The sequence below is a fragment of the Dermacentor silvarum genome, chromosome 7, assembly GCF_013339745.2.
Source record: "Dermacentor silvarum isolate Dsil-2018 chromosome 7, BIME_Dsil_1.4, whole genome shotgun sequence".
Taxonomy (NCBI): domain Eukaryota; kingdom Metazoa; phylum Arthropoda; class Arachnida; order Ixodida; family Ixodidae; genus Dermacentor; species Dermacentor silvarum.
Window position 1 is genome coordinate 6,773,477 of NC_051160.1, and position 25,972 is coordinate 6,799,448.

The 25,972-nt window shown below is 48.6% G+C and overlaps 1 protein-coding gene across 1 annotated transcript in view; it reads left to right on the forward strand.

The window, feature by feature from the left end:
- The window catches only part of LOC119458425 (uncharacterized), a 129,676-nt gene that overhangs the window by 62,007 nt on the left and 41,697 nt on the right, over positions 1–25,972 (forward strand). Inside the window, exons 15-17 of the mRNA XM_049670856.1 lie at positions 3,018–3,124; positions 8,479–8,534; positions 8,948–9,058. Of these exons, the coding sequence (XP_049526813.1) occupies positions 3,018–3,124; positions 8,479–8,534; positions 8,948–9,058 (274 nt within the window). The remainder of the gene's footprint in view (positions 1–3,017; positions 3,125–8,478; positions 8,535–8,947; positions 9,059–25,972) is intronic.

Consider the following 25,972-nt stretch of genomic DNA (forward strand, 5'->3'; position numbering starts at 1 on the left):
ACTCCCCTGCTGGAGCCAAATTGAGAGCAGCCGTGTGTGCGCGCCCAGCGACCAACGAAACCAACCGCAATCGTCACCGTCTCTGCACATTCTCTGCAAGCATGCACGACCGCTTTGTGACTGCACCATAGAGAAATAAAAGTGACTAAATGACTGAACTCGGTGTGTACCTCTAACTCGATGTCGTATACAATCTTGTTGGACACCTCCGACATGCACTTGGCTTTCACTGTCACATCGCCGCTCACAATTTTTCAACACCACACACGTGTGGAAGCAGACGCTCCCCTTTCTTGAGGTTGCCGCCATGAAAAAAAAAAAAAAAAACTGTTGGCGTCGGCAACCGTCTTGAAATCGCACTGCAGTCTTTGCATCGCTGTTCAGCAAGCAGGAGATCTGCCGCCGTCGAAAACGGAGCGCCGTGAGCACGAGCAGCGAAGGAAAGCGCGGGCGAAACAATGTAAACAAAGCGGCGACTGCACCACGGAGCGACCGTGCTGCTTGAAATTTCCACATTGGGGGCGCTGTCAAAAGGCGCAGCAGCGCCTTCAGGCGATCGTTTTCTCGTCTATTGACCCTTTTCGCGGCGATCCCGTGGGCGCTGCCATGTTTGATCATGTGGTGACGCGCCCATTGCTTGCCTCAACTGCCTCCGTTGCCTCCTTGTTTACAATGGAAGTGTATGACGCCGGCGCGGCTTAGAAAACCTGTTTTCGGAGATATCGTAGACGGGGACTAGGTGGACGACACGAAGCTTTGATCACAGCTTCAGAGAACATCCAAAAGCGCTTTCGGAGCTGATTAAGCTATGTCCAAACGGCGCAAGCAGCGTATATGGTGCTTGTTCTAAAAGCAGGGCTAAATATGTATTCTAAGCTATCCCAGCTTTCCGATTATGAATTCAGTCAGGATTAGTGTGTTTTGCTCTTTGTTCTTTATTCGGCAAATATTTTGAAGCAGTAGCTTGTCAGTTTCTGACTCAGTGAAGTTCCTCGGTGCGGCCACCATCCGATTATTTTCTGCCTAATCGCTCGCGGGTGTGCTCAGTTCCGATAGATTTGTTCTTGCTGCGCACAATGCTTAAAACGTAGCTGTTTTGTACATTGTAATACTTTGTAGCAATATATATTACAGCTAGTAACTCGCTTACTCTTGTGGACCGTCGCGAAACATTAAGCTTCGACCATTCGTGCGCCATAGGTGTAGTCCGTCATTTATTGTGCGTATATACAGTGCGCATATATTGAAGTGTGCGCCCATTCACTTATTCTTGATACGTCGGCGATAGAGTGAGCGTAAGTTTTCCTGCCATTTGGGACAGATGTGTATAGATAACGTGCGCGAAACTTACTATGACAGAAAGCGGCGCTACTCCCTTTGTCATTGTTTAACGAGTGGTACTGACTCTTGCCGACGTTCTGGGGATGAAGCCCTTTCATTGAAGGTTAGCGTTACAAGGCTGGCGGATGAGCAAATTTCTGCATCCTCGAGGAAAGCCGTACATCACGAAGTGCCGGTAACACGTTCGGACAGTTGCAGCAGCGGTCCGCGAACAATTGGCCACACAGATTCATCCTATTCCTTAACATGCCAGTCAATATTTTTCCAGCCAACTACTGCACACGTATTCAATCCACATGATTAAATCTAGCATGATTGGAGCACAGTGTGTTAGCGAAAACTCAGTTGCATTTCCGACAGCTGAACGCACAGAAGCAAGGTAGAAGCAGCAATGGTTTCGTATTCGTGCGCGGTCGCTGAGAAGTATGGCGCGCCGCCGTGAGCGCCATCTCGTTTCTCTAAAACAAACTGCTCCGCGAAAAGGGTCAATAGGGGTTCGTTGACGCCAACGTGACGTAGCGCGCGCGCGCTCGCGTTACGTCGGCCCTGGAGTCTTGCGGCCCGGCGGGCACGCGCTGTCGCTGGGGCGACGCGGAGTAACCCCCCTCTCCCCCTCCTCCCTCACTACCCTCCCTCCGGAGCGTTGTGCGCGACTGGAATACAGCGCGCTTCTTTCACGCTTCCCGCCCTTGCGTGCGCGGTGAGCCGTGATCGCTGGCTCACCCTCCCACGCTTTCACTCGCACATAGAGCATACGGCGCGCGGCGACGATCTTATCGCCCGTGGACTTTTTTACGGAACCTCACGGCGACGGCACAAATGCGCCTGGAGTGTCCATATAATTGCTATTGCAATACAATACACCATAGTCACGTGACTGGCAAGCGGTAGTTCTTGGCCCCTCACGCGGTCGCCCATCCACCGTGCACGATGAGCTGTGTACGTCCGTGCGTCTGTTCAATGCCGTGGAACGTTTACAGAAGGAACGTCGTTCCCTCTTCCGTTCTTTCGTAAACCTAACGAGTTACCGTTACAGTTCCACCGATCCTTATCGCAACGGTGGCGTTCCTCCGTTCCTCTCAAAAGGAACTAGTTTCAGGGACGCCGTTCGGTACAACACTGCGGAGAGTCTACGATGGATGGAGGTGTATATATATATATATATATATATATATATATATATATATATATATTGATACTGTCAACCCACAATGGGTCATTGCAGGAGTGCAATAAGTACATAAAGAACATACCAAGTGTTACATTCCTCGCCAGGTAGTGGAAGAGAGAGAGAGAGAAAATACTTTATTCCAGGTCAGACTAAGACCTATAGATATTCCTCCGCCAGGAGGACCATGGCCAGCTGGTCGGCGAAGGCCGCCGACGCCAACCACACCCGCCAGTGGGGAGGTGGGGGGGGGGGGGTTAGGGTAGTGAGGGGATTGTAGGGCTGCGGGGCAAGAGAAAAGGATGTGCTCTACATTTGCGTACGTAGAGGGGCAGTTGGGACATGACACCTGGGTCAGACGCGGGTGCTGCCCCCCCCCCCCCCCCCCCCACTGGGCATGTGTAGGCAGTAGGCTTGACGAGGCGCGCACCTTGGATATAGATGAAGGACTGGAAGGTTTTACTGTGGGTTGTGACGTGTTCAGACTCTTCCACTGCTGTCTGTGTAGGAGGCGCTGCTTCTTGGCCGTGTTGGCGCAGGCTTCATCCCGTTGCATCCGAACTGGGCATATTTCTGCAAAGGGAGTGTGATGGCCTTGACAATGAAGACACCATGGTGAGCAGGAATGTGGTTCATCAGGCTGGCTAATGGGCGTGGAACAAGTGGGGTACACTGCAGGGGCTGGTTTCCGGGGCAGGCCCACGTGCGATGTTCATATTGCAGGCAGATAGTGCAATGATGGGCCCGGGGCTTATGAGGACGGCAGCGGAATTCGAGTCATTGGTAGTACACGGAAAATGGAACGTGCATGCCGGCGAAAGTGATCAGGGCGGAGTTCGTATTTCCCATGCGGCGGGCCAGTAGGATATCGGCTTGATAACTGTCTAAATCACGCAGAAGTTCATCTTGGGTAGCATCAGGGGCAATTCCGTGGATAACCCCGCGGCACGAGTTGGTTGAAGCTGCGAGGTATGGAGCTACGGCATATATGCGGCCAGCGAGCATGATACTCTCAACGCTGAGAAGGCGGCTGGCCAGTTCGATGTGGTGGGTCTTGAGTATGGCGACGCGGTTGCGATTGCGTAGATGGACTGAAACGTCGGCACAAGTATGCGCCGGGAGCTTTGCTGCTCGTATGAAAGCTGGGAGAATGTCCAGCAGCTGGGCGGAGGTGGCGGAAGGTAACGCTGGCAGATGGACACAACCGCATGGAGGTCAAAACTTGGGCGGGCAGCAAGTCGAGGCTTTCAGACATTTCCGGGCGTTGTCCATTCTCCTTCAGGGTCATCCGACTCGATAGGGGTTGGAGTGGAAGTGGGATCTAACGTCGGCGTCTCGTCAGCCATGCCGGCATGCAGCAGTGGTAGGGTAGGGCTAGCGAGGCCGTCACCGCTTCAAAACTTGAAGTGGCCGAAGACGACGATCCGTTGGAAACGGTGAGAAGGCCACTTCCCATACAACTCCCGGTGAAAAAGGCCCGGGCAAGGGCGGCTGGTGAAGGTCGCGGCGTTTCGGCGGTTGCGGAGCACGCCGCCGGCACGTCCGTTCACTTCGGCCGACGGATTGGAACATCGTACATCAATATTGATTTTCTAGGTGCAAGAATATTCTAACAGATGAAACTTACTAAAAACAACAGTTACTAGTTATACAAGATCAAAGAAGTGTGTTGTACTCAAGGCACTCAAAGTGGCGTACAACGATGATGAATAGAAAGACATACAAAGAGTGGCACAGACCCTCTATGGCAAAAGTTGCAAAACATAAATACCCCAGATAGTGGATGGGAAAACGGCGCCGCTGTAGCTCAATGGTAAGAGCATCGCACGCGTAATGCGAAGACGTGTGATCGTTCCCCACCTGCGGCTAGTTGTTTTTTTCATCCATTTTCATTAATTTATCATTTCTTTAATTCAATTAGTAAGTACAAGTAATTTCCCCTATGTTATCCTTGGCGTCATTGTTGGTTCGCTTCTTATGATATGATTAGTAAAAATCGTGCCCCTCACCTCCCTTTCTTCTCGTTAATTATATATATATATATATATATGTATTTTAAAGAACCACACAAGGACGGTGCGGTGCATTAGTGAAGGAGGAAGACGAAAATTAAAGGCACTGTTCAGGCGATCATGTTTTTCTCCGTCCGCAACCTCCTGCTCACGTCACACAAGTTGACAGGATGAAGACCTGGCAGCCACCTCATCAGCCGCATATCAACATGCTAGTATTTCACGCCACGCTGTGAACCTCAGCGCACAGATCCACCACGGAAACAGACCAGCATCATGACCGCACCATCGCAAGCCTTAGACATGCCCAAGTACACCGGATCAGTGAACGATGGGCCCGTGGAAGATTGGTTTCTGTCTCTTTGAGCTCCACGCATCCGCTGCATCATGGTCGGAACGGGATATGGTCTCCAAGTTCAATGACTACGTCACCGGTGAGGCATTTCGCTTTTACCTCACGCACATCTTCGAAAACGACGAATCGTGGACGAAATCAAAGAAGAGATGATCAGCCGATTTCACGTATACGTTGCAGACCCCTCCATTATGTAACAGCTAGCTAGAGGAATTTAAACTGTGTCGCTGCAGTCACACACAGACTCAACGTAACTATCATCATCAGTGGCGAACAAGGCCTCGTACGAGGAGATCATCAATGAGTTTCCCACGTCATGATCCTCGCGAGAAGACGACGCAGAAACGTACGCCTAGCATGATGATGACTACCACAGAGCCATCTTCACCATCTATGCTCTTGACACGCCGCAGGAATCATGTCCCTGAACCATCTGACGCATTCCATCGCTCGTCTCGAATGCGCGGGATACGACTCTTCTCCGCATGCTTTACACGACTGATCACTGCGCCACGACATCGCAGACAGACGACGACCTTTCTTTGCGAGGACATCGCCAAGCCATATCCACTGCGACATCCTCCAGCGATCAATCAACAGGAATTCGAAACCATATATAGACACAAACTTCTGTATGAGCAACACGAATCGAGAAAATACAGCAACAATCAGCTCTTCTGGTGAAACAAAGCCAACACGCTTACTGACAAGACAAATCAGAATACCACAGCCAGCACCAACGCGCGTAATTTTCAAGGCGAAGACAATCTGGAGCCACTTACATCTGAAGATCAAGCTGCTTCGCGATTGTCAAGTTTTCTTCTGCGTACTAGCCCCCAACAATCGATTGCCACTGCAGAAGCGTGACACGCGCCAAGCAGCATCAGACACTCTCAAATTACAGAGGCGTCCATTCTGAATGACGTCGCATGCAGCCTCAGAAGAGTATCCTGAGAACGCTGGCAACCTGCCCTCGCCACCAGATATGCCACACGAAAGCAAGCAGTGTGTTAGTTGCCCGTCGCATGCGACACAAATTTGCCAAACAGATACCAGGTTTATTCTTGACTCAGGGCTACATAATAAGTAATCGCAGTCACGTCAGAAATATCTGATTCAGTCACTCCAAGATCAACTTCTTCTACCTCGACGACGACTTCCACACAGACGACGAAGGAGAGCACCGCCGAAAGCACAGTTGCAACAGCAAGGAAAACGTCAGTGCGCAAGCCAACTAATCACAAGGCGAACTGAACGAAGACAAGGTTTTGCAAGAACCAAACGTCACCGAGTACACCTTCAGCACCACCAATCAGGACTGCTCCCACCTCGAGGATTCCTGCGACCACGCTGTGCACAACGACGAAACGGACATGGACACTTTCCCGGCATACCGAACCACCAGAGACGTCGCCTCAGCTACACAGTCCACTGAACGTTCGAGCAGGAGACGCCTCATGTTTACAAGTCGCGACGAGTAAGCCGACGCCTTCTACACCTGAGTTCCCTCTGCTGCAATGTTTCCATACCTTCCTTACTCGGGTCATTCATATGTCGTCCAGAGTGCAACAGCCAGCCTCGGCCTCCTGAGCTATGCTGGACGTCACCGGACTGCCACACTTTCCTCGGAAAATGTTAGCCGGAAGTTGTCAGTTTACAGATGGAACGTTATACTAACTACACCTTCTCATATTTCCTTATCATCATATCCTTGCACCCTCTTATGTAACTTGTTGCGCGCGCTCTCTCGGGGGGAGGGGGAAGTGTGTAACGAACCACACAAGGACTGTGCGGTGCATTAGTGAAGGAGGAAGGCGAAAATTGAAGGCAGTGTTCGAGCGATCATGTTTGTCTCCGTCCGCAACCTCCTGCTCGCGTCTAACACACACACACACACACACACACACACACACACACACACACACACACATATATATATATATATATATATATATATATATATATATACGTGTGAACGAGAAGAAAGAAAAGAAATTTATACTGGGTGTTTCGGCTTTCAAAATTTGTTTAAGGGTGCCTATGGCTGATGCTCCAATTCCACTTAATGAGCTGGTCTACTCGAAGAGGCGGACATTACTTGCACGAAAGATTGAGATGCATAATAGACTAATTAACAAAAATTCACTAATCAGGTTTTTAACTAATTACCTGATGGCCATATTGCAATTTACGAATTGTAGCCGTGGAGTTGGCAAGGCCGATCCACTTGGAACGAATTCTCGGGATGACACCAGTTTCGATCGAGAAATTAATTCCCGAACCTTGCGGAGAAATGCATTGGCGTTCCAGTTAGTTTCTTAAGAAAACGTCGCTTTATGCATTGAGGCACAAAATTAACTGGAACGCCAATGCATTTCTCCGCAAAGTTCGGGAATTAATATCTCGAAACTGGTGTCATCCCGAGAATTCGTTCCAAGTGGATCGGCCTTGCCAACTCCACGGCTACAATTCGTAAATTGCAATATGGGCCATCAGGTAATTAGTTCAAAACTTAATAAGTGAATTTTTGTTAATTAGTAGATTATGCATTTCAATTTTGTGTGCAAGTAATGTCCGCCTCTTTGAGTAGACAAGCTCATTAACTAGAATTGGGCTATCTGCCACAGACAACCTTACATAAATTTTGAAAGTGTTCGCTGAAACACCCTGTATATATATATATATATATATATATATATATATATATATATATATATATATATATATATATATATATATATATATATATATAGCTTTGTACAGCGAGAGCGAGAGAGAGGTGGAAGAGGGGGACGAGTGATAGTTGTCGGCGACCTCCTCCCCCCGAAACCAATTTCTGGCTACGCCAGTGCTTGAGGCATCCGCGGTTCTGTGGCGGTGGCGTCCACAACTCGATCGTGGCATTTGCATGTGGCATTTAACGCACTTTGGCGTGGTTACTTGCGGACGTTACTTGCGCGAGAGATCGCAATGTCCGGGTGGTTAATTCAAAATGTTTGCAAATTAACTCTTTATAAGTATCCCTTTAGGGCGCATGCATGTTCCGATGCCGAAAGTGAAGCTGAACAGTAGAGAAATCATGTCTGCTTAGCATAAATTCTAAGACTAGCGCAACTATCTAGATATCTGTCCCCAAATTCTGCTGAAAAAAAAATCACATCATCTCACCCTACGGGCAACCATGGTGGGATGCAAAAGCATCGTGGGGGGTGCGCATCGAGTTTCCGTTTCGTTTTACTTGGCAGTGCTATAGCCTACAGACTTCTGCTATGCAAACATGAATTCTCTACTGTTCGGCTTATTGCAGTATATGCACTAAATTGAATCCATGCATCATTTTCTGATTACTTTCAAGAAAGCAGTTACATACCAGTGGGCAGAATAAAACATTTCTACAGAAATGCACCAAGAAAAATTTATGAAAATTATTAAGTATCACTACTTTTAAATGGTGACAGTAGAAAATTAGACAGTAAATAAGTATAGAAAAAAGATAACGTAGCCAACTTGCAGCTTCCCAAGAAGCATTGTTTATTTTCTCTTCTTTTTCGGCATGCGTTGTCCTGCACATGCCTTCAGTGCTTTTCTTGTGCGGCTTCCAGGTGCCCAAGCATCAGTGCCACGATGTCGTTCAAAGTCTTCCGAGAGAAGCCGCCCTGTGAGCGACGCAAGTGGTCCACTTCCCTGCGGATCTCCTGATCCGTGTAGTTCGGCCGCTGCTTTTTACCATCTGCACAATTTTCAAATCTGCTGTTCCGCTTTGCTCGCCATAGTGACACACGGTGGCTGGACCTCATGGACTCGACGTCCGAGCATGGAGCGTCAACTTGCTCCTTACGTCCGGGCAGCTCATGAAACTGTGGAGCTGGCGCCTGCTTTGCCGGCCTCCTTTGCCGGCTTTGTTCCGTTTTTCTCTCCATAGGTGACCCTCTCTGGCTGGACCTCATGGACAAGACGTCCGAACTTGGAGGGTCAGCTGGCTCCTTACGTCCGGGCAGCTCATGAAACTGTGGAGCTGGCGCCTGCTTTGCCGGCCTCCTTTGCCGGCTTGTTCCGTTTTGCTCTCCATAGGTGACCCTCTGTGGCTGGACCTCATGGACAAGACGTCCGAGCTTGGAGGGTCCAACTGGCTCCTTACGTCCGGGCAGCTCATGAACTGTGGAGCTGGCGCCTGCTTTGCCGGCATCCTTTGCCGGCTTTGTTCCGTTTTGCTCTCGATAAGTGACCCTCTGTGGCTGACCTCATGGACAAGACGTCCGAGCTTGGAGGGTCAACTGGCTCCTTACGTCCGGGCAGCTCATGAACTGTGGAGCTGGCGCCTGCTTTGCCGGCGTCCTGAAGTTGTGAACCGGAGGCACTGGGCGCGGCACTGGCCGGGGCACTGGCCGAGGCACTGGCCGGGGGCACTGGCCGGGGCTAATGGGAAACGAGCGGGGCTTTTCCTCGGGCTTGGGTCGATGTGGTAGAAACCTCTCACGCAGCGGTGGCCGTGGCCGCGGCTGTGGATGCCGCGGGATTACATGGGCGCCTGGCTTATCCGTGGTGGTGGGCTTCGGCTTGACAGTGGCGGTGCGCTTGTCCTTTGCTTCCGTCGCACTACGCGGTGGTGCTGGTGGGGGCCTCTTGGGCAGCTTCTCGATCTTGGAATGAAGCTGCTGCACCTCACGGGCATGGCTCTGTCGAATAGTTTTCAGCCTCTTATTGAGTGCCGCGATTTCTGCGTCACGCTTCCGCAGCGTTGACTCCAACTCGGCACAGCGGGCAGGGTCACATCCCTGCTTCTGGGTCTTGGCATCGCACGTTTGACCATCGCCCGCACGGCTCGTGACTGACGAGATGAAATCACCTGGCTCCAGTCGCTCTTTATTCGGCGCTGTACTTGTTCTTGTTCACTCCATCCACGGAGGGCTTGTAACAACTGTTGCTAGGTGAACTGGCATGCGCGTGCCGAGATTTGCCGTCACCAACCACTGCGTGCTGCGTCCAGTGTCGTTGGAACCAAGCGAACCCGCTCCGTCCAGGACGTGGGATGAGCCGCCACATTCATCGTCTTCGTCATCTGGGTCCTGGTAGTAGAAAAACGTGTAAAGGTGCTCATGCAGCACTCGAAATCCTGTACGCTGGTCCAGGAAGGCAGTCAACGTTCCGTATACTTCGAGAATTAGCTGAGCCTCCGAAGGGCTGAGCGCTTCCAGCAGGTCTTCCTGCTGTGACGGGCCGTTCTCCTGTAGTATTTCTCGAAGCTTCCTCACAATACCCACCACATCCGACTCGGTGAGCGTCTTCGGCTGTGGCTTTTCACCCTCAATCACTTCTTCCTCTCCTTTGAAACGGGTTACATTCTTGACAACCTCCGACGAGCTTGCTTCCCATTCCCTCCTGTGCGAAGGCTTGGTACTGTCTGTTGATGACTCAGCTTCGCACTTGGTACTGTGCGTCGTCTCTGGCGTCATCAGAATCTCACCTTTCGAACAGCGTTTGGAAACAGCTGCTTCTGTCGCATTTCCGACAACGTTGCGTCGATGCTCGTCTTCGCCAGCTTCCTCCTGTATCTTGAGAAGGCCCAAGAGTTCTGGAAGGCTTGCCTGCATGTTGAACGGCAAGCTACTGGGACCGCTGCTTGTCGAGCCGAACGACAGCTTGGGCTTCAACTTCCTCCTCCTGCGGCGCTTTGGAGCAGCGACGGTTGACATGTCTTGGGGCTGGCCAGGCTCTGGTGAAATATATATCGCGAAGCTCCAGGAGCGCTGGGTCTGGCAGCCAGATTCCGATGGCCGTCGCGGTACGATTTTACCACGAGCAGAACGCGCAGCTCGTGGCCCGGACACGGATCCAAGATCCAGCAGCGAGCCACGTGATGTCAAGCATGGTGCCAGGTAAGTGCCGATCAGTCCGTGCGCCTGGAAAATGGACTCTGCAAGGGCGTCGTCACGACCACTGCGGCAACTTGCCTGGTGCGTGCATCAGCGGCCCGCAATGGGATTCTGACAGATGCATCGGGACACGCGAAAGAGTCGGCTAACTTAGCCACCAACTTGGTGTCAGCTGTGTCATTAAAGTGACGTTGTCGCTTCGTCGGTAGTGTTTGTCGCGCACAGTTGGCTACCGTGTTCGTGCTTAGAATGTTTTGCTACGCTGTTGTCACGTAGAGCGCATTCCTTGTCCCGCGAACGCCGTAAGGTTTTCGCGTCTCTTTTGAAGATAAGTTTTTGATTGTAGTCCTTCGGCGTATTTTTCGTTGGGCGTTTCTAGGCCCAAGGACCCTGCCAGGTGTTCAAGTCCTGGTCCTCCAGAACCCAAATAAACGTTTACTGATTGCACTGTCATATAACAACTGTAAGGTTATCATAAATGACGAAGCGGAATGGGGAGTAGGGCCACAAAGATGAAAGAGGAAAACGAAGATACAGTATTGCTTGCTATGCGCAAGGAACAGAATAGAACGCATTCTACTCCGCTCTTCACAAGCACAACATATTAACGTTTGAGAACATCATATACAAAAAAATAGCGGCAGTTATATATGATAAATTGAAGTCTAACGCGGTAGCATTTCACGATGCATATTCTCAAAGGCATCATACATACAGCTTTAGACGTATCACATACTGCAGTGAAAGAATGCGGACAAACTACGGTACACAAAAGCTGACGCATATGATCCCTAAACTACTGAATGTACATCCCACAATTACCACCATCGTGCAAGAAAGCCGCTCAGAAATTGCGTTTAAAAAGAAAATACATACGTATCTACTAATGCTTCAAAAGTGACTTTTTTCTAGGTGGCATCTCTCAAGTTGTTAAAATTGACGTGAATCTGTCACATTTTCATTTAGTGAATAGTAATAGCATGGTCCTGTATTCAACAAGTCTGGATATTTACACATATTCCTTGTTTTGTCTCTATAAAAAAAATGTTATAATACGCTATTGTTATCAACTGAGTCTTGCAAACAGGCCTCGAAACGAGTGTTTATGTACTGTCATCAAAAATTGTGTAACTGTGGCTGCTTGTTCGTTTCTAATTTTTAACATGTATACATCAACTGATCCTTGTGCACTTTATTGACTGGGACAGGTTACAGCACTTTGTCAGGCAATTAAATTGCCTTTTTGCTAACCCTGCTCCTTATCTGACATGTATGATCAATGTACAGTACACTGTACTCTGTAACTGATTGATTGATTATTGATATTGAAAGAAAGAAAAGCGCAAAAAGAACAAGGAGGGTTTACTACCGCCTTCTCTGGTGCCTTCGACTGTCCCAGAATCTCTTGTTCACCCTTTCTGCCACGTGAGTCGCATTTACGTGCAATAGAGAGCTTTAGTAAAAAGACTCAGTTGGCGTTATCGACCAATACGATGCAAACGTTATCTTACCTACAGAGCACGACGCGAACTACCGTATTTGCACGATTCTAACGCGCACGTTTTTTGAATGATAATTGCGTTCAAAGTTTGCCTGCTCGTTAACTAATTTTACTCAAAATGAAAAACGAAACCGATTCCAACTAAAAACAAATAGCTCAATGCAAGGTAGCCAGCCAGACTGCCATCGAACAGACTATGTTTGTTTATGCCACGTAGGAAGGAAAAAAAAAAAAAAAGTCGCAGTTGCACCCGAAAGGCGAAGCATCAATTGCGATAGCAAATTATAGCAGATTAGTAGATCGGCTGACTTGGCTACGCTTATAACAGAATTAACAAGAGTCAGCGCGCACAAGCAAACGGGATGTCAACCACCACTGTCAAAGCCGACAACCACGTCAAAACGCGGGCGTACAGCGCGGCGGCAGTGCGAAGGTTCGTGTGGTCTATCGCTTCAATGTCAGCGGCGAAAGCACAGCGCATACAAAGGTAAGGTGCGACAGAGCCGCGCAGCAGTACCGCAGCGCCCCTCCCTGCCGCGCTGCCTTACCTGCTTTCGCGTGGGAGATTAGACAGCTTTAGTTTAGCGTTTTTACGCTCCGCTTAAGCTGCTGAGCGGAGCGGAAGCGCGAATGTGCAGCATGCGCCCTCCGATTAGCCGCAAGCGGGCTAGCGGAGCGAGAAACACGGTCCGCTTACAAGCTGAAACGAACAAACAAACAAACAAACAAACAAACCAAACAAACAAACAACAAACAAACAAACAAAAACAAACAAACAAAAACCGTTGGTGTCGCATTTACAAAGCTAAGACGAATATAGGGTGGTAGGGTTTCAGCGAAGGCACTTCCAAAATTTTAGAGATTGTCTGTGGTCAGATAGCCCAATTCTAGTTCATACTCGAGGAGGCGGACATTACTTGCACAAGAAATTGAACTGCATAATCGAGTAATTTAAAAAAATTCACTAATTAAGTTCGTGGAACGCGAATACTTGATGGCCCATATTGCAATTTACAAATTGTAGCCATGGAGTTCGCAAGGTGGATCCACTTATTTAAGGAAATAAAGTGACATCATTTTCGACATAGCTAATTCCCGAACTTTGTTGAGAAACGCATCGCCAGCGTTCCAGTTTCTTTTGGTGCTTCAAGCATAAGCGACGTTTTGTTAAGGGATGGAACGCCAATGCATTTCTCCGCAAAGTTCGGGAATTGCATATCTCGAAACTGGTGCCTATCACGAGAATTCGCGCTCACCAAGTCGATCCGCTTCATTTTGCGAACTCCACGGCTAATATTTGTAAATTGGACCGGTAACGCATTACAAGCGGTAACTCGTCTAGAATACTTAATTAGTGAAACAAACAATTATAGATATATATAGTATGTCCGCCTCCTATATATATATAGAATTGGGCTATCTGCCACAGGCAATCTTTAAAATTACTTTGTTAATAGTGTTCGCTGAAACACCCGGACTTTGTAAAAGTGACAAACGGTTTTTACTTTGTTTCACTACGCTGTATTTGGTCAGAGGGACGCTGCAACTACGAAAGTCTGCTCCGCCTAAACGCTAAAAGGTCCGCACAACTAAAGCGTGAAAAGTCGCCCGCCGCTCCACTGTGGCTTTAGCGGGGCTGCTCGGAGCGGAGCGTACCGTAAAGACGCTCAAACAAAACACTCTATTGAGTCGCCAGTTCACCTTGCACCCGGTCGCAAGATACGCATTTGGTGCCGCGGCTAAACGTCGCCTCCTCTCCCTCCTTCCATCCCCCCACAGCCCTTCGCAAGACGGAAGACGTCGCGTTTGCTCTGCGCCGTGCATTCGCTCTCCGTGAAAGCGCGCGTCCCTAGCGCGATTTCACTCACACATACAACATACGGCGCTCAGCGACGATTTTATCGACCTTTCACTTTATACGGAACCTGACGGCGACGGCAGAAATCCGCTTGGAGTGTCCATATAATTGCTATCGCATTAAAAGTGAGGAGGGAGCATCGCGCAACGCGATTGAAGCCAAGCGTCACGGCCCAATACGTGGTAGTCACGTCTGAACGCGCGGTAAAATTTAGGGCTCCCGCTCTGTATGCAGCGCTGCGTCACGGCCCTCGAACAAGTGATTGAGCATTGAATAAAAGCCACTGGGCACCAAACGACTCGGAAATCCCAATTCTTGTTCTGTGATCTCGACCCAGGAGGTCACGTGTTGGGCCGGCACTGAGCAAAGGGACTTGCGTCACGGTGCGTTCGCTAGCCAAGGCGCGTTGCGTAACGTCATGCTCACTCCTAACTTTTTCCTTCCTCGATGGTTTATGCCTTGGTTTGCGGTCGCCGCGCGATTGCCGCGCGACTGGCTGCTCCAAGGCAGTTTGCGTGTATTCGCGGGCTTTCACGCTCGGAAGAACACTTTTATGTAGCACGTACTGAGCAATAGAAAGCTCTATCGAGAGTTTTTCATGATGATCTACAATTTTCTCATTGACACTCATCATGTAATCAAAATATTTGAGAAGTTGATTAATTAAGAGTAATTATGTAATGGGGCGGAATGCAAAAAAATCTGAGTATCTCCACGCGACGGTAAACAACATTACCTCGGTTCTGTCCAGCTGCGTGGCATTTGCATATTTTTAAATCTTGGTGCGCGATAGTTGGGGGACACCCTGTCTATACCTTTAGAAAAGTGGGTACGAGCGGAACTCGTTAAGACGATAACGCAAAAGCTAACAGATGATGATGTGTGGTGTTTTATGGCGCAAGGGCCAGGTATGGCCAAAGAGCGCCATGACAAATGGTAATGTTATCGATGAATTGTGGATGGCGTGGACAATAAATTCCTCAAAGTAGATCTGACATGGCTGTAGAAGGGCCTAAAAAACTGTCGCTGTAAATGGCGTAAAACATGTAAGTGGTAAAATAATGACACTACCTAGTTAGTGATGTGGGCTATGGCAAATGGGTTTCGTTAAAAACGTATGATGTAACACATATAACAGTAATAGTAGGGCTTGAGGGGAGCCCTTGAATACAAGGGCCGTTAATCACTTGCTAAAATTACCTGGCCAAATGATTTTCAGGGTGTTTACTTCATTTAAGAATTCTAAAACTATTTTCAGGTTAAAAAGCGGTTCATGGCTAAGAAAATATGATGGGTGAAGGGGTATGTTTTCACGATATGCAGAAGGGAAATACCTTTTCCTCTCTGCTTCTATAGCAGGGCACTGAATAAGAACATGGACAACTGTCAGAATATTGCCGCACTTACTACAAATCGGAGGATCATTCCCAGTCAAGAGGTAAGAGTGAGTACTGTAAGTGTGTCCTATTCTTAATCGACAAACAAGCACTTCTTTATATCGTGCCGTTTTCCCAGTTATCCAGTTCCCTAGTTTTGGTTTTATCATGTGTAACTTATTTAGTACCTGGGTATCCCACTCTCCTTGCCAATGCTTCCTCAGCTTACGGCGTAGAAAATACTTTAGGTCTGTGACAGGGATGGGGATATTTGGGTCTGTATCGCTAAAGGTTACTGACGTAGCATTTTTGTCAGCAGCTTCATTGCCTTTTATACCTTTGTGGCCAGGTACCCAGCATACGACAATCATTTGGTTGCACATATATGCGGAACACAATAAGCTGTAGAGTTCATTAAAACGGGGTTCTTGTGTTTCCGTAGATTGCTTAGGGCTTTGACCACACTTAATGAGTCTGTGAAGACAATAGCCCTAGCGACGTTTGTGAGCCTTATGTGTTGAATAGCCGAGAGTATAGCATATGCTTCCGCTGTAAAGATGGATGTGTGTGGATTTAGTGCCCCAGATGTAGAAAATGAGTCTCCGAGAGCTGCGTAAGAAACGCCAGCAGTGGACTTCGAAGCATCTGTGTAGTATTCTGTGCAGGAGTACTTGTGCTGGAGTTCAAGAAAATGGGAATGTATATGTGCCTCCGGTGCTTGTTTGGATATTTCTATGAAAGATATGTCACACTGAATAGTGTGCCATTCCCAAGGCGGTGGAAGCAAGGTAGGGGCCATTAGTACATCCCCTAGAAGTGGGACCTCTGTTTTTTCTGACAGTGCTTCTAACCGGAGAGACAGAGGAGGCCGGTTGGCTGGGCGGTTACGGAACAGCCTGACAGTGGACATGTCGCGAATGGTAGAATGACATGGATGTTGGATGTCTGATGTAACTTTCAGGGCGTAGGAGAGACTTAAATATGTCCTTTGGAGATCCAGAGACCACTCATTGGACTCAACGTACAGGCTTTCAACAGGACTAGTCCTGAAGGCACCTGTAGCAATACGGATACCCAAGTGGTGCACAGAATCTAGCATCTTCAAAGCACTAGGCGTAGCAGAGTTATAGACTATAGCTGCGTAGTCAAGGCGCGACCGTACGAGACTTTTGTACAAGTTTAAGAGGCACCTCCTGTCACTTCCCCAAGATGTACGGGACAAGATCTTCATAGATCATTCTTCAGGCACTTCTTCAGATACTTTAAGTGGGGGATAAATGTTAATTTAGAGTCTAAAATGAGGCCTAAAAATTTATGTTCACGGCTCACAGGTAGCTGTTGTCGATTAAGATAAATAGTGGGGTCCGGTAATATACCTCGCTTGTTCGAGAAGAGAACACACGTGCTTTTTAGTGGGTTTAGTTTAAATCCATTCTCGTCAGCCCACTTAGATAATTTGTTTAGCCCAAGCTGTACATGTCGCTCGCAGATAGAAATGCTACATGATTTGAAAACCTATTTGTACGTCATCCACATATACAGAATAAAACATTGTACGTGGTATGACAGTTGGAGCGAGTTCATTTTGACAATAAATAGTGTACAGCTCAGCACACCACCTTGTGGTACACCAGCTTCCTGTGTGAATTGTCGAGACATGACGTTACCAACTCTGACGCGGAACGTGCGATCAGAGAGGTAGCTCTGAATCACATTTAATAAGTTGCCTCGGATTCCCATTCCAGCCAGGTCACGGAGAATTCCAAAACGCCAAGTTGTGTCGTATGCCTTTTCCAAGTCTAAAAATACTGATAAGAAAAACTGTTTGTGTATAAAGGCATCACGGATATTTGTCTCGATGCGGACAAGGTGATCTGTTGTGGATCTACCTTCCCTGAAACCGCACTGTAGGGGATCGAGTATTTTGTTGCTTTCAAGAAAATGGATGAGGCGCCGGTTAATCATTTTCTCAAAGAGTTTGCATATACAACTTGTCAGGGCTATAGGCCTATAGCTACTGGCTGAGGAAGGGTCCTTGCCCTCTTTGAGAATAGGAATGACGATTGCTTCCCTCCATGCGGATGGAATGTAACCGGCAGAGAACGCGGAATTAAAGAGTGATAGTAGTGTTTTGTGGGTTTCGGGGTTTAGGTGTTTGATCATCTCGTACAAGACTCTATCACTTCCTGGAGCCGACTTGTTGCAACCATTTAGTGCAGCCTGAAATTCCGCCATATTAAATGGACGATTGTAGGGTTCATTTCTATTACCTTTACGATCCAGAGGCAGTCGCTCCGCTTGTTTCTGATATCTCAGAAATGTATCTGAGTAGTGGGATGAACTTGAAATCTTTTCAAAATGTGCGCCTAGAGAATCAGCTTGGTCAATGAGTGTGTCTCCATTGTGTATTTACTAATGGTAGAGGATGGGTTTCGCGGCCTTTTATTTTATTTACCCTGTTCCAGGCTTTTCTTTCATCTGTATATGAATTAATGCTGGAGATGAATCTCTGCCAGCTTTCCCTTTTAGCACGGCGGCGCGTTCTTCTACCTTCCGACTTTATTTTCTTGAAGTTGATTAAGTTCTCGAAAGTTGGAGAGTCGCGAAGGTGGCTCCAAGCCTTATTTTGATTTTTGCGAGCTTCCTTACACTCCTCATTCCACCAGGGAATACGTCGTTTAAAAGGCGATCCGTTCGTTTGAGGGATACAGAGTGACGCAGCATCAGTTATAATTGCCGTCAAATACGACACTGCATCATCGATAGGAAATGTACAGATGTCATCCCAGGCCACATATGTCAGCTCTCTATATCGTTTCCAGTCGGCACCGTCGACTTTCCAACGGGGCAGATGTGGAGCACACTCATCGGCTTTTGTTAATTTTAGGATGATTGGGAAATGGTCACTCCCGTATGAATTTTCGATGACGTTCCACTCTAGGTATGGCACAAGTGTACTTGATGCGATACTTAAATCTATAGATGAGTATGTTTTGTGTGCTACACTGTAGTATGTTGGCTCTTTTTTATTGAGCAAGCATGCATCCGTGGAGAAAAGAAAATTTTCAATTAAGCGCCCTCTTGCATCACAACGAGAATCTCCCCAGAGGGTGTTGTGTGCATTTAAATCGCCTACAATGATGTAAGGTTCGGGAAGTTCTGTGATAAAGCTTTGGAATTCTGTTTTGGAGAGTTGGTAGCTAGGAGGGATGTATAGAGAGCTAATTGTTACTAGTTTATGAAACAGCACAGCTCTGATTGCAACCGCCTCAAGGGTAGTTTGCAGCTTCAGATGCTGGCAGGCGACACCTTTATCTACTAGTATGGCCACACCACCCGAAGAGGCGAGGCCATCGTTGCGATCTTTGCGATAGATCGCATATTGTCGGAGAAAGTTAGTGTGTGAAGATTTAAGGTGTGTTTCTTGGACACACAGCACCCTTGGGTTGTACTTATTTAGGAGTTCCTTAATGTCATCAAGATTGTGTAATAGACCTCTGACATTCCAGTGTAGTATCTGTGTATCCATTTTATATTTGTCTTGTGCTGTGTGTCTAAGAGTGATAGATTAAGCTAGCTCACGAGGCCTTTCCTGGCCCCGTGATGGGGGTTTTCCCTTTTTTCCCGGCACGCTCCAAGGAGCTGCGCCGTTCCTTTGGCGTCTGAGACGCCGGAGTAGAGCTGCTTGCATCCATCGCCTCTTCAGAGGTGTTGGATGACGCCCGCGCTGCGGGGACACTCGGGGTTTTTTCGGGCCTGTCTGCATGAGCAGTGGCCCTGGGACCGGCAGGCCCGGAGGCCTGGTGGCCCTTCGTGGCAAGGGGCGGAGCAGTACTGGCTGCTCCTGCCAGGGGGGCTGATGGCGGAACCACAGTCACACTCCGTGTGACGCGGCCTGCCGTCGAAGGATGTGGCGCTGCCCCCTGGCGCGTCACATCACTGTAGGACGGATTCGATTGATTATGTGCAGAGAAACGCTTGCGCGCTTCCGGGAAGGAAATGTTTAGTTTGACCTTGAGTTGAATTATTTCTTTTTCTTTTTTCCATGACGGGCACGATCGCGAATATGCGGGGTGGTCTCCGTCACAGTTTGCACAGTGGGTTGCGGAAGTACAGATGTCTGAGGTGTGTTCTTTTGATGCACATTTTGCACAAGTAGAGTGCCCTCGGCAGCTCTGAGATCCATGCCCAAAACGCTGACACTTGAAGCATCGACGCGGATTGGGAATGTACGGTCGTACGCGGAGTTTACAATATCCGGTCTCTATTGAATCAGGGAGGTCACTTGTTCCAAATGTAATTATTACATGCTTTGTGGGAATTTCCTTGTCGTCGCGCCTTAACTTAATTCGTTGCACCTTTACCACGTTCTGGTCTTGCCATCCATCCAACAGCTCGCTTTCACTTAGTTCGAGGAGGTCGTCATCGGAAATGACACCGCGCACAGTGTTCATTGATCTGTGGGGGCCCACAGAGACGGGGATATCACCAAACGCAATAAGTTTTGTCAGCTTGTTGTATTGGAGCTTGTCACGTACTTCCAGAAGAAGGTCGCCGCTTCCCATTTTGGTCACTTTGTAACCCGTGCCGATTGCCTCTGTCAGACTTTTTGCAACAACAAATGGTGATATCGTACGGACTTTCTTAGTTTCATGTTGACTGTGTATCACGTGGTACTTGGGAAAGGTTTCTTTAGGTTTCAAAAAGAAGTTGAAGCTTTCGTCGGTGCGCCCCCTCTTCAGGGAGCGATCATGTAGTGGGGGGAAACTGGAAGCCATATATAGCAGTACTGTATTCGGTAGGTATGCCCGCCGCCCACCTCGGAGCCCAACCTGGGGACGTTACAGGAATAGAAATATTCCACCCTGCGCACGCCAGCGGTACATTCCCACTATAACCTAATATATATATACCCAAGACTGGATATATTACACAAGGTTAACCCTTGCCGCCTGGAAAATAGGAAGTTAAAAGAAGTGAATAGAAGACAGTAAAGATGGAAAAGTGAGAAAGAAAGACAAAAGATTGGAGAGGGGGACAGGAAAAGGCGACTGCCGATTTCCTCCAGGTGGGTCAGTCTGGAGGTGCCGTCTATGTGAAGCAGAGGCCGAAGAGGTGTGTTGCCTCCACCGGGGGGCCTTAGAGGTCCGAACACCCGGCATCGGCTCAACCCCCAGGATCCCCCTTTCCCCAGACACGGCTAAGCCGCGCACGGCTACACGCGGGAGGGTCCAACCCTCATGTGCTCGGGTACGTGGTGTCGCAACACACCAAACGCCTGCTTTCGCAGACGCCCCTGCGGGGAAAAGCTAACAGAGCGATACCGTGCAGTCACACCACCTATAGATGTACAAGTTCACAAAATGCAAGTTAATGCACGCCAAATGCCAACCGAATCTAAAGCTGTATTCGTATATCCGCACCGCACCGATCACGGTGGCACCGACTTCAGCCTTCAGTTTTTTGAATGAATGAATGAATGAACTTTATTTTCTCGTTCAAACGAGGGGAGACTGGGACTAAAGGCACAGAGGCCTGACAGAGGTCCCAGCCCCCACAGTTACAACAGCGGTGATAACATACATTTCTTCATTGCATTGAGTAAACCAAAAAAAAAGTTAGCACAAATGGTACCTATATGAACTTTTTATGTCATACATGCATACGCACAGATGTGAAAGAAACCAAATATCAATAACTAGTGAAAGCAATGTCTTCGGCTAGTAATAATGCACTAAGCTCTTTTTTGAACGAGCTTGACTGTGTGTCGCTATCTGAGAGGAGGCTTGTAGAGCTGACCGCTCCGTAACGGTGTATCAAACGTTTTGTCACTCGTTACGTGAATCACCTTTCGTCTCGGCCTGGGCCCCTCCATGCTGGTCACGCTCCAGATCGCCAGGCCCACGCAACACCCCCCCTCCCCCCCTCCCCCCCTCCCCCCCCCTCCTGGTCCTGGGTGAACAAGGGGAAGCGGCGGGCGTCTGCTACGCGCAGTAATTTTTCGCTTCCGTGTGTACAGGCCTTGGCGGCCTTCATTTTTAAGCGAAGCTTTTTAGGTCGTGGTGTCACGCTGAAAGTGGGCCGATGATGCTGATAGTGCAGAAAGGGTCCAAGCTCACTTACACATATATCCCTGTGGGCTCGGTGACCTGTAACGCGCCCTTGAACTATCCTCTTCACACGTGGGACCCAAAGAGACAAAATCGCCAGACCTTCGCCTGTCGAAAAAATGGGGGTAAGCGAAGCCGTCCGATTCTAGCGTAAGGGCTTCCGAAGCCCAGGCGAAACGTCAGCGAAGAGCCGCGGACCACGAGATGCGGGAGCGCGATGTTGAGGCCAAATGTCAACGAAGAGCCTCCGACCATGAGTTAGGGTAAACGAAGCGGAACGCCTCCGACAGTGTCGTCTTGCCTCAAGCTTCGCTTACCCACATTTTCTCGACAGGGGAAGGGCTCTTTTTTTTTCTTAACGATGTAGCACGACATTGTAACAACACTATTTACAATTTGAGGTAAATCTGGGACATTAAGATAGTGTAAGGACCAGGTCCCAAAGGGCAGCGTTCACGAACATTATCTGGTGTTATAGAGCGGAAGCGATCAGTGCGAACTGTGGGGATGTGTGTAAATAGACAGACATACAAGGAGAGAGCGAAAACAAAATTAACCGTGGCCTTTTGCTTTCAAACGCAATAATCACGTGCAGTGAAGGCTTAGCGCTGATAGACTTTCGGGCACTGTCGTTAGTGATTTGCTGCCACACGCTGAAGGAATCACCCTAGATGTGTCAACTTTTTTTTTTGATTCCGTTTCTATTTTCGTAACAAGTATTAACCGGGCACTAGCATGAGGTGACGGCCGCTTTAAAAAGCGGCCTGCGCGCCAGGACATCGAACCGATATACGAGGTGACCATTTTTAAGTTTTCCGGAATTGTTAAAAATCGCCTGTTGCAGATAACATAATTCTAGAGGCAGACATTACTTGCAAGAGAAATCGAAACACATATTAAACTAATTAAAAAATCACTAAGTAACTTCTTAATTACTTTACGACACATACTGCAATTTACGAATTGCAGCAGGTGTGTTAGCAAGCCGTTAACACTTGAAATGAATTTCCAGAATGACACCAGTTGGAGATATGCGTCGTCAAACTCGCCGAAAAAGTGCGCAGTTGTTCCACTTACTTTTACAGCGAAGCTGTTATAGGCTAGGCAAGGTATATGCACGCATGGTAGCGAAGGTGCAATAGAAGCCCATACGTCCTGCAATGGCGGCTTGTGGAGGCACAGCAACGCCATATACATTTCGCGGGGCCAACTTCGTGGCGGAAAAAAAAAAATCAACATTTACCCTTTGAGGCTCGTTGCGCCAAGTATCTACTGCGCCAGGTCACATCACATCGCTATGCCATCGCATATATTGAGCACACAATACAAATGAGGCGTAGTAAGTGAGAACATTCCCCACAACATCGCGTCACAATGTAATGTAAATACACATCTATGTTTAGAGACCTCATTCTATACATGGCTTGCACGTGACGTCATTTACGCCTCAATCAAGCGCCGGCGTCCATGCTGGCGACCCATTCTTCGTTTCGCGGCTGTCCGTCCGTGCGGTCCGTACCGACAAGTGCCTTGCCTGTGAGGCCTGACCGCTCCCGATACGCTGTGAATTGTTTTCTTATCCTTTCGGGAACGATGTCTCCTTCCCAGACGAGTGAGCCCTTTAGTGCAGGCTATTACTCTGAACTTGTGGGATCGGCGCGCGTACGCTATGAAGAAAGGGTGCAAATGTGCGACGGTATGGACCCGTATACACGCTGCGACCGGGCGTCGACACGACGATCGACGTGAATGTGTTCCCTGAAGTGACCCACGGGGATATCGTAAACTATCTAGTTTACTCCTCCAGCTTTGTGACGTTGGAAGAAATGAAAGCTTTCAAATCAATGGAAGCACACAACTATTTCACCAGCGGGTGGGTGAGAAGCCTGTCTGCAATGCATCTACGAGACGAAAGCGTGCTTCTCTTCGGAGAGGTGAGCTCAAGAACCTTTTCTGGCACGTTTCTCGAAAAATAGCCTGCCATTGTAGTGATTTACGCGGAGCGAAAAATAAATCGTGCACCTGGATGTGGTGGCACCGTTTTTAGATGATGGGCAAACTTCAAAGACGCCCACCTACCAAAATTTACCGAGCTTGTCAGCAAACGCTACGAGGTTCAAATTCCGCCCCGATTAGTCTGATTTCCACTGTAAAAATACAGTAATGAAATAAGCAATGCCTGTTCTTTTACACTGCTCTGTTCGCGGCCAGATTATCTGGTGTGCATACGCCCGTTTTTCTCTGCTGTCGTAGCTCGCTGCGCTCGTTGCGATCCGCATCTGCTTGCCTAATGCTGTAGCCGAGATGCAGTGACGGGGCCAGTCTGGGTTCATGCTATCGAAAAAGTCGGATGGCGTCCCTGCGAATCAAAAACATTCACTTCTTCAGAGTATAGTCCTTGCTTCCCACGTTTTCGCGAACATTTAGTTCACGCCTCTTACCTGTCACGAAGTGCGCTCCGCACACACGTAAATTGGGGTTCTGGGGGTCCAGATCGGCTCGAATAATGCGAGCCAGCCACAACGTGCGCCGATTTGTGCTGAGCGTCTTAGAGCGCTCGCACCTGTTTACGACGATCCTCGGAATTCGGAAGAAGTTTGTGTTAGTAGGCTTCTTCTTTCGCCTGGAGCTGTCGCTACGGTTGGAGCAGCCAACGACTGAGCAGAAAACCATATTGAAGCTGCGAGTGGTCGCGAACCAACACGATGCAAGCTGATAGAGGCGGCGGTAAGCAAGCATTGGCCCGGCAGCGGTGCGTCAGCATGGCCGAGAGGCATCTCACGGCGACCGGATGTGACGTCGGTGCAAGCCATGTATAAGAGCGCCCATTGCACTGGTGAGCCTTGGGAGTTTTGCATGAATTCAGAGTAATGAGTTCTCCAAGATTTTGAACGAAGTAGCATATATACAGGCGCGGATCCAGGGGGATGTCCGGATGTCCTGACCCCCCCCTCAGATTTCTGCATCGCCCCCTCGCGGACAGGGGGATGGCCCTGTCGCAAAAAAATATGGCCACCAGAATTCTTCAAAATTATTTTTCGCGAGTACCAGTGGTATCAGCCATCTAGAAGTAAACTAGCTCGCTCACAAGCTTAGTTGTATTCCTTAGGAGTGTGGTGTCGCGAAGTTGCCGTAGTTATTTTCGCATAAACACCTTGGACCTCCTGGTGCCGGCCGTGCCTTACTCGTCCCGTCAGTGGCGTCGAATGAACGAGGGGACGTCCCTTTTGCCAAGCACGCCGATGTCCGCGCGAGCGCCTTCGTGCCTGATCAACTTTGTTCCCCATTTGGGGTGTCGTCGGTTGCCTCATTGGCTATGATCGATTCCACGACCAACTTGCTTAATGAAAGAGATCTCTCGCTGAATTTTTCATATATAAATAATAACAACTAACAGCTAAACTAAGAACTACGCATAGGCAACTTTTCTTTAACTGCAGCACTCATTGTGAGCACAGTTACACGTTGACAATATCCAGTACGAGCACCGTACCGTTCGTACGCTACAAGTTTTTCATTGTAACTTCGCAGTTTTATTGTCGTACATTAAGCATAGGAGGCTCAAGCCCGCCGGATCCGTTTATCTGAGTGGCCGTTCTCGCGGAGCGGGGCGAAGCCTCGAGCAGCGGCTGCGAAGTGGGGGAGCGTGACGTCAGCGGTCAACGCCAGCGCACGGGCCTAGGATGGCGTCGCGTGGTTAGAGAAACGGTAGCAGATGCGCGCCTTGTGTAAAAGGATGACGTCGCGTGGGAAACAAAACATGAAGACGCTGGCTCGCGCTATCGGCTTCTACGCCACATCGTTCTTCTTTTAGGTGGCGTCGTGAGTCCTCATACGCGGTGATTTGCATATCGTAAACAACCAGCGTAGTGGTTGCCGCGTTTGAGCGGAGCGTCCTCCAAAGCAAACGAAGGTGTCTCAGCCGAACACAAAGAATTTTCTTAAAGAAATCAAGGTGTCCCGGGACAACAGAACTCCAAAGACGGACCCGTGTTTACGCATTTATAACTAACCTGCGACAGATCATCCCAAACTTTATTTTAAGAAGCAATGGAGGATAGATATACCGGGTGTTCAAAATTAAGCTTTATGGTTTTCTTAAATTTAGGCACTGGGAGGCATGTGAAGACCACCTGCGCAAATAAGTTATGTGGCTAGGGGGACACAAAGTGAGATGATAATTATCGCTGTCAGCAGCCGAATTAACCACAATTGAATAATTAACTTTTTATTGACTGCAGTAAGCGTGTATGTTTGTATTCAAAAGTTAGAAGCAGTCGTGTTTCTACACAGTTTCACTTGGAAGAATTCTTCTACATGTCTATTCACCGAGATATCCAACTCCAAATTTTAATTGTCGTTCGCATGATTACGCATG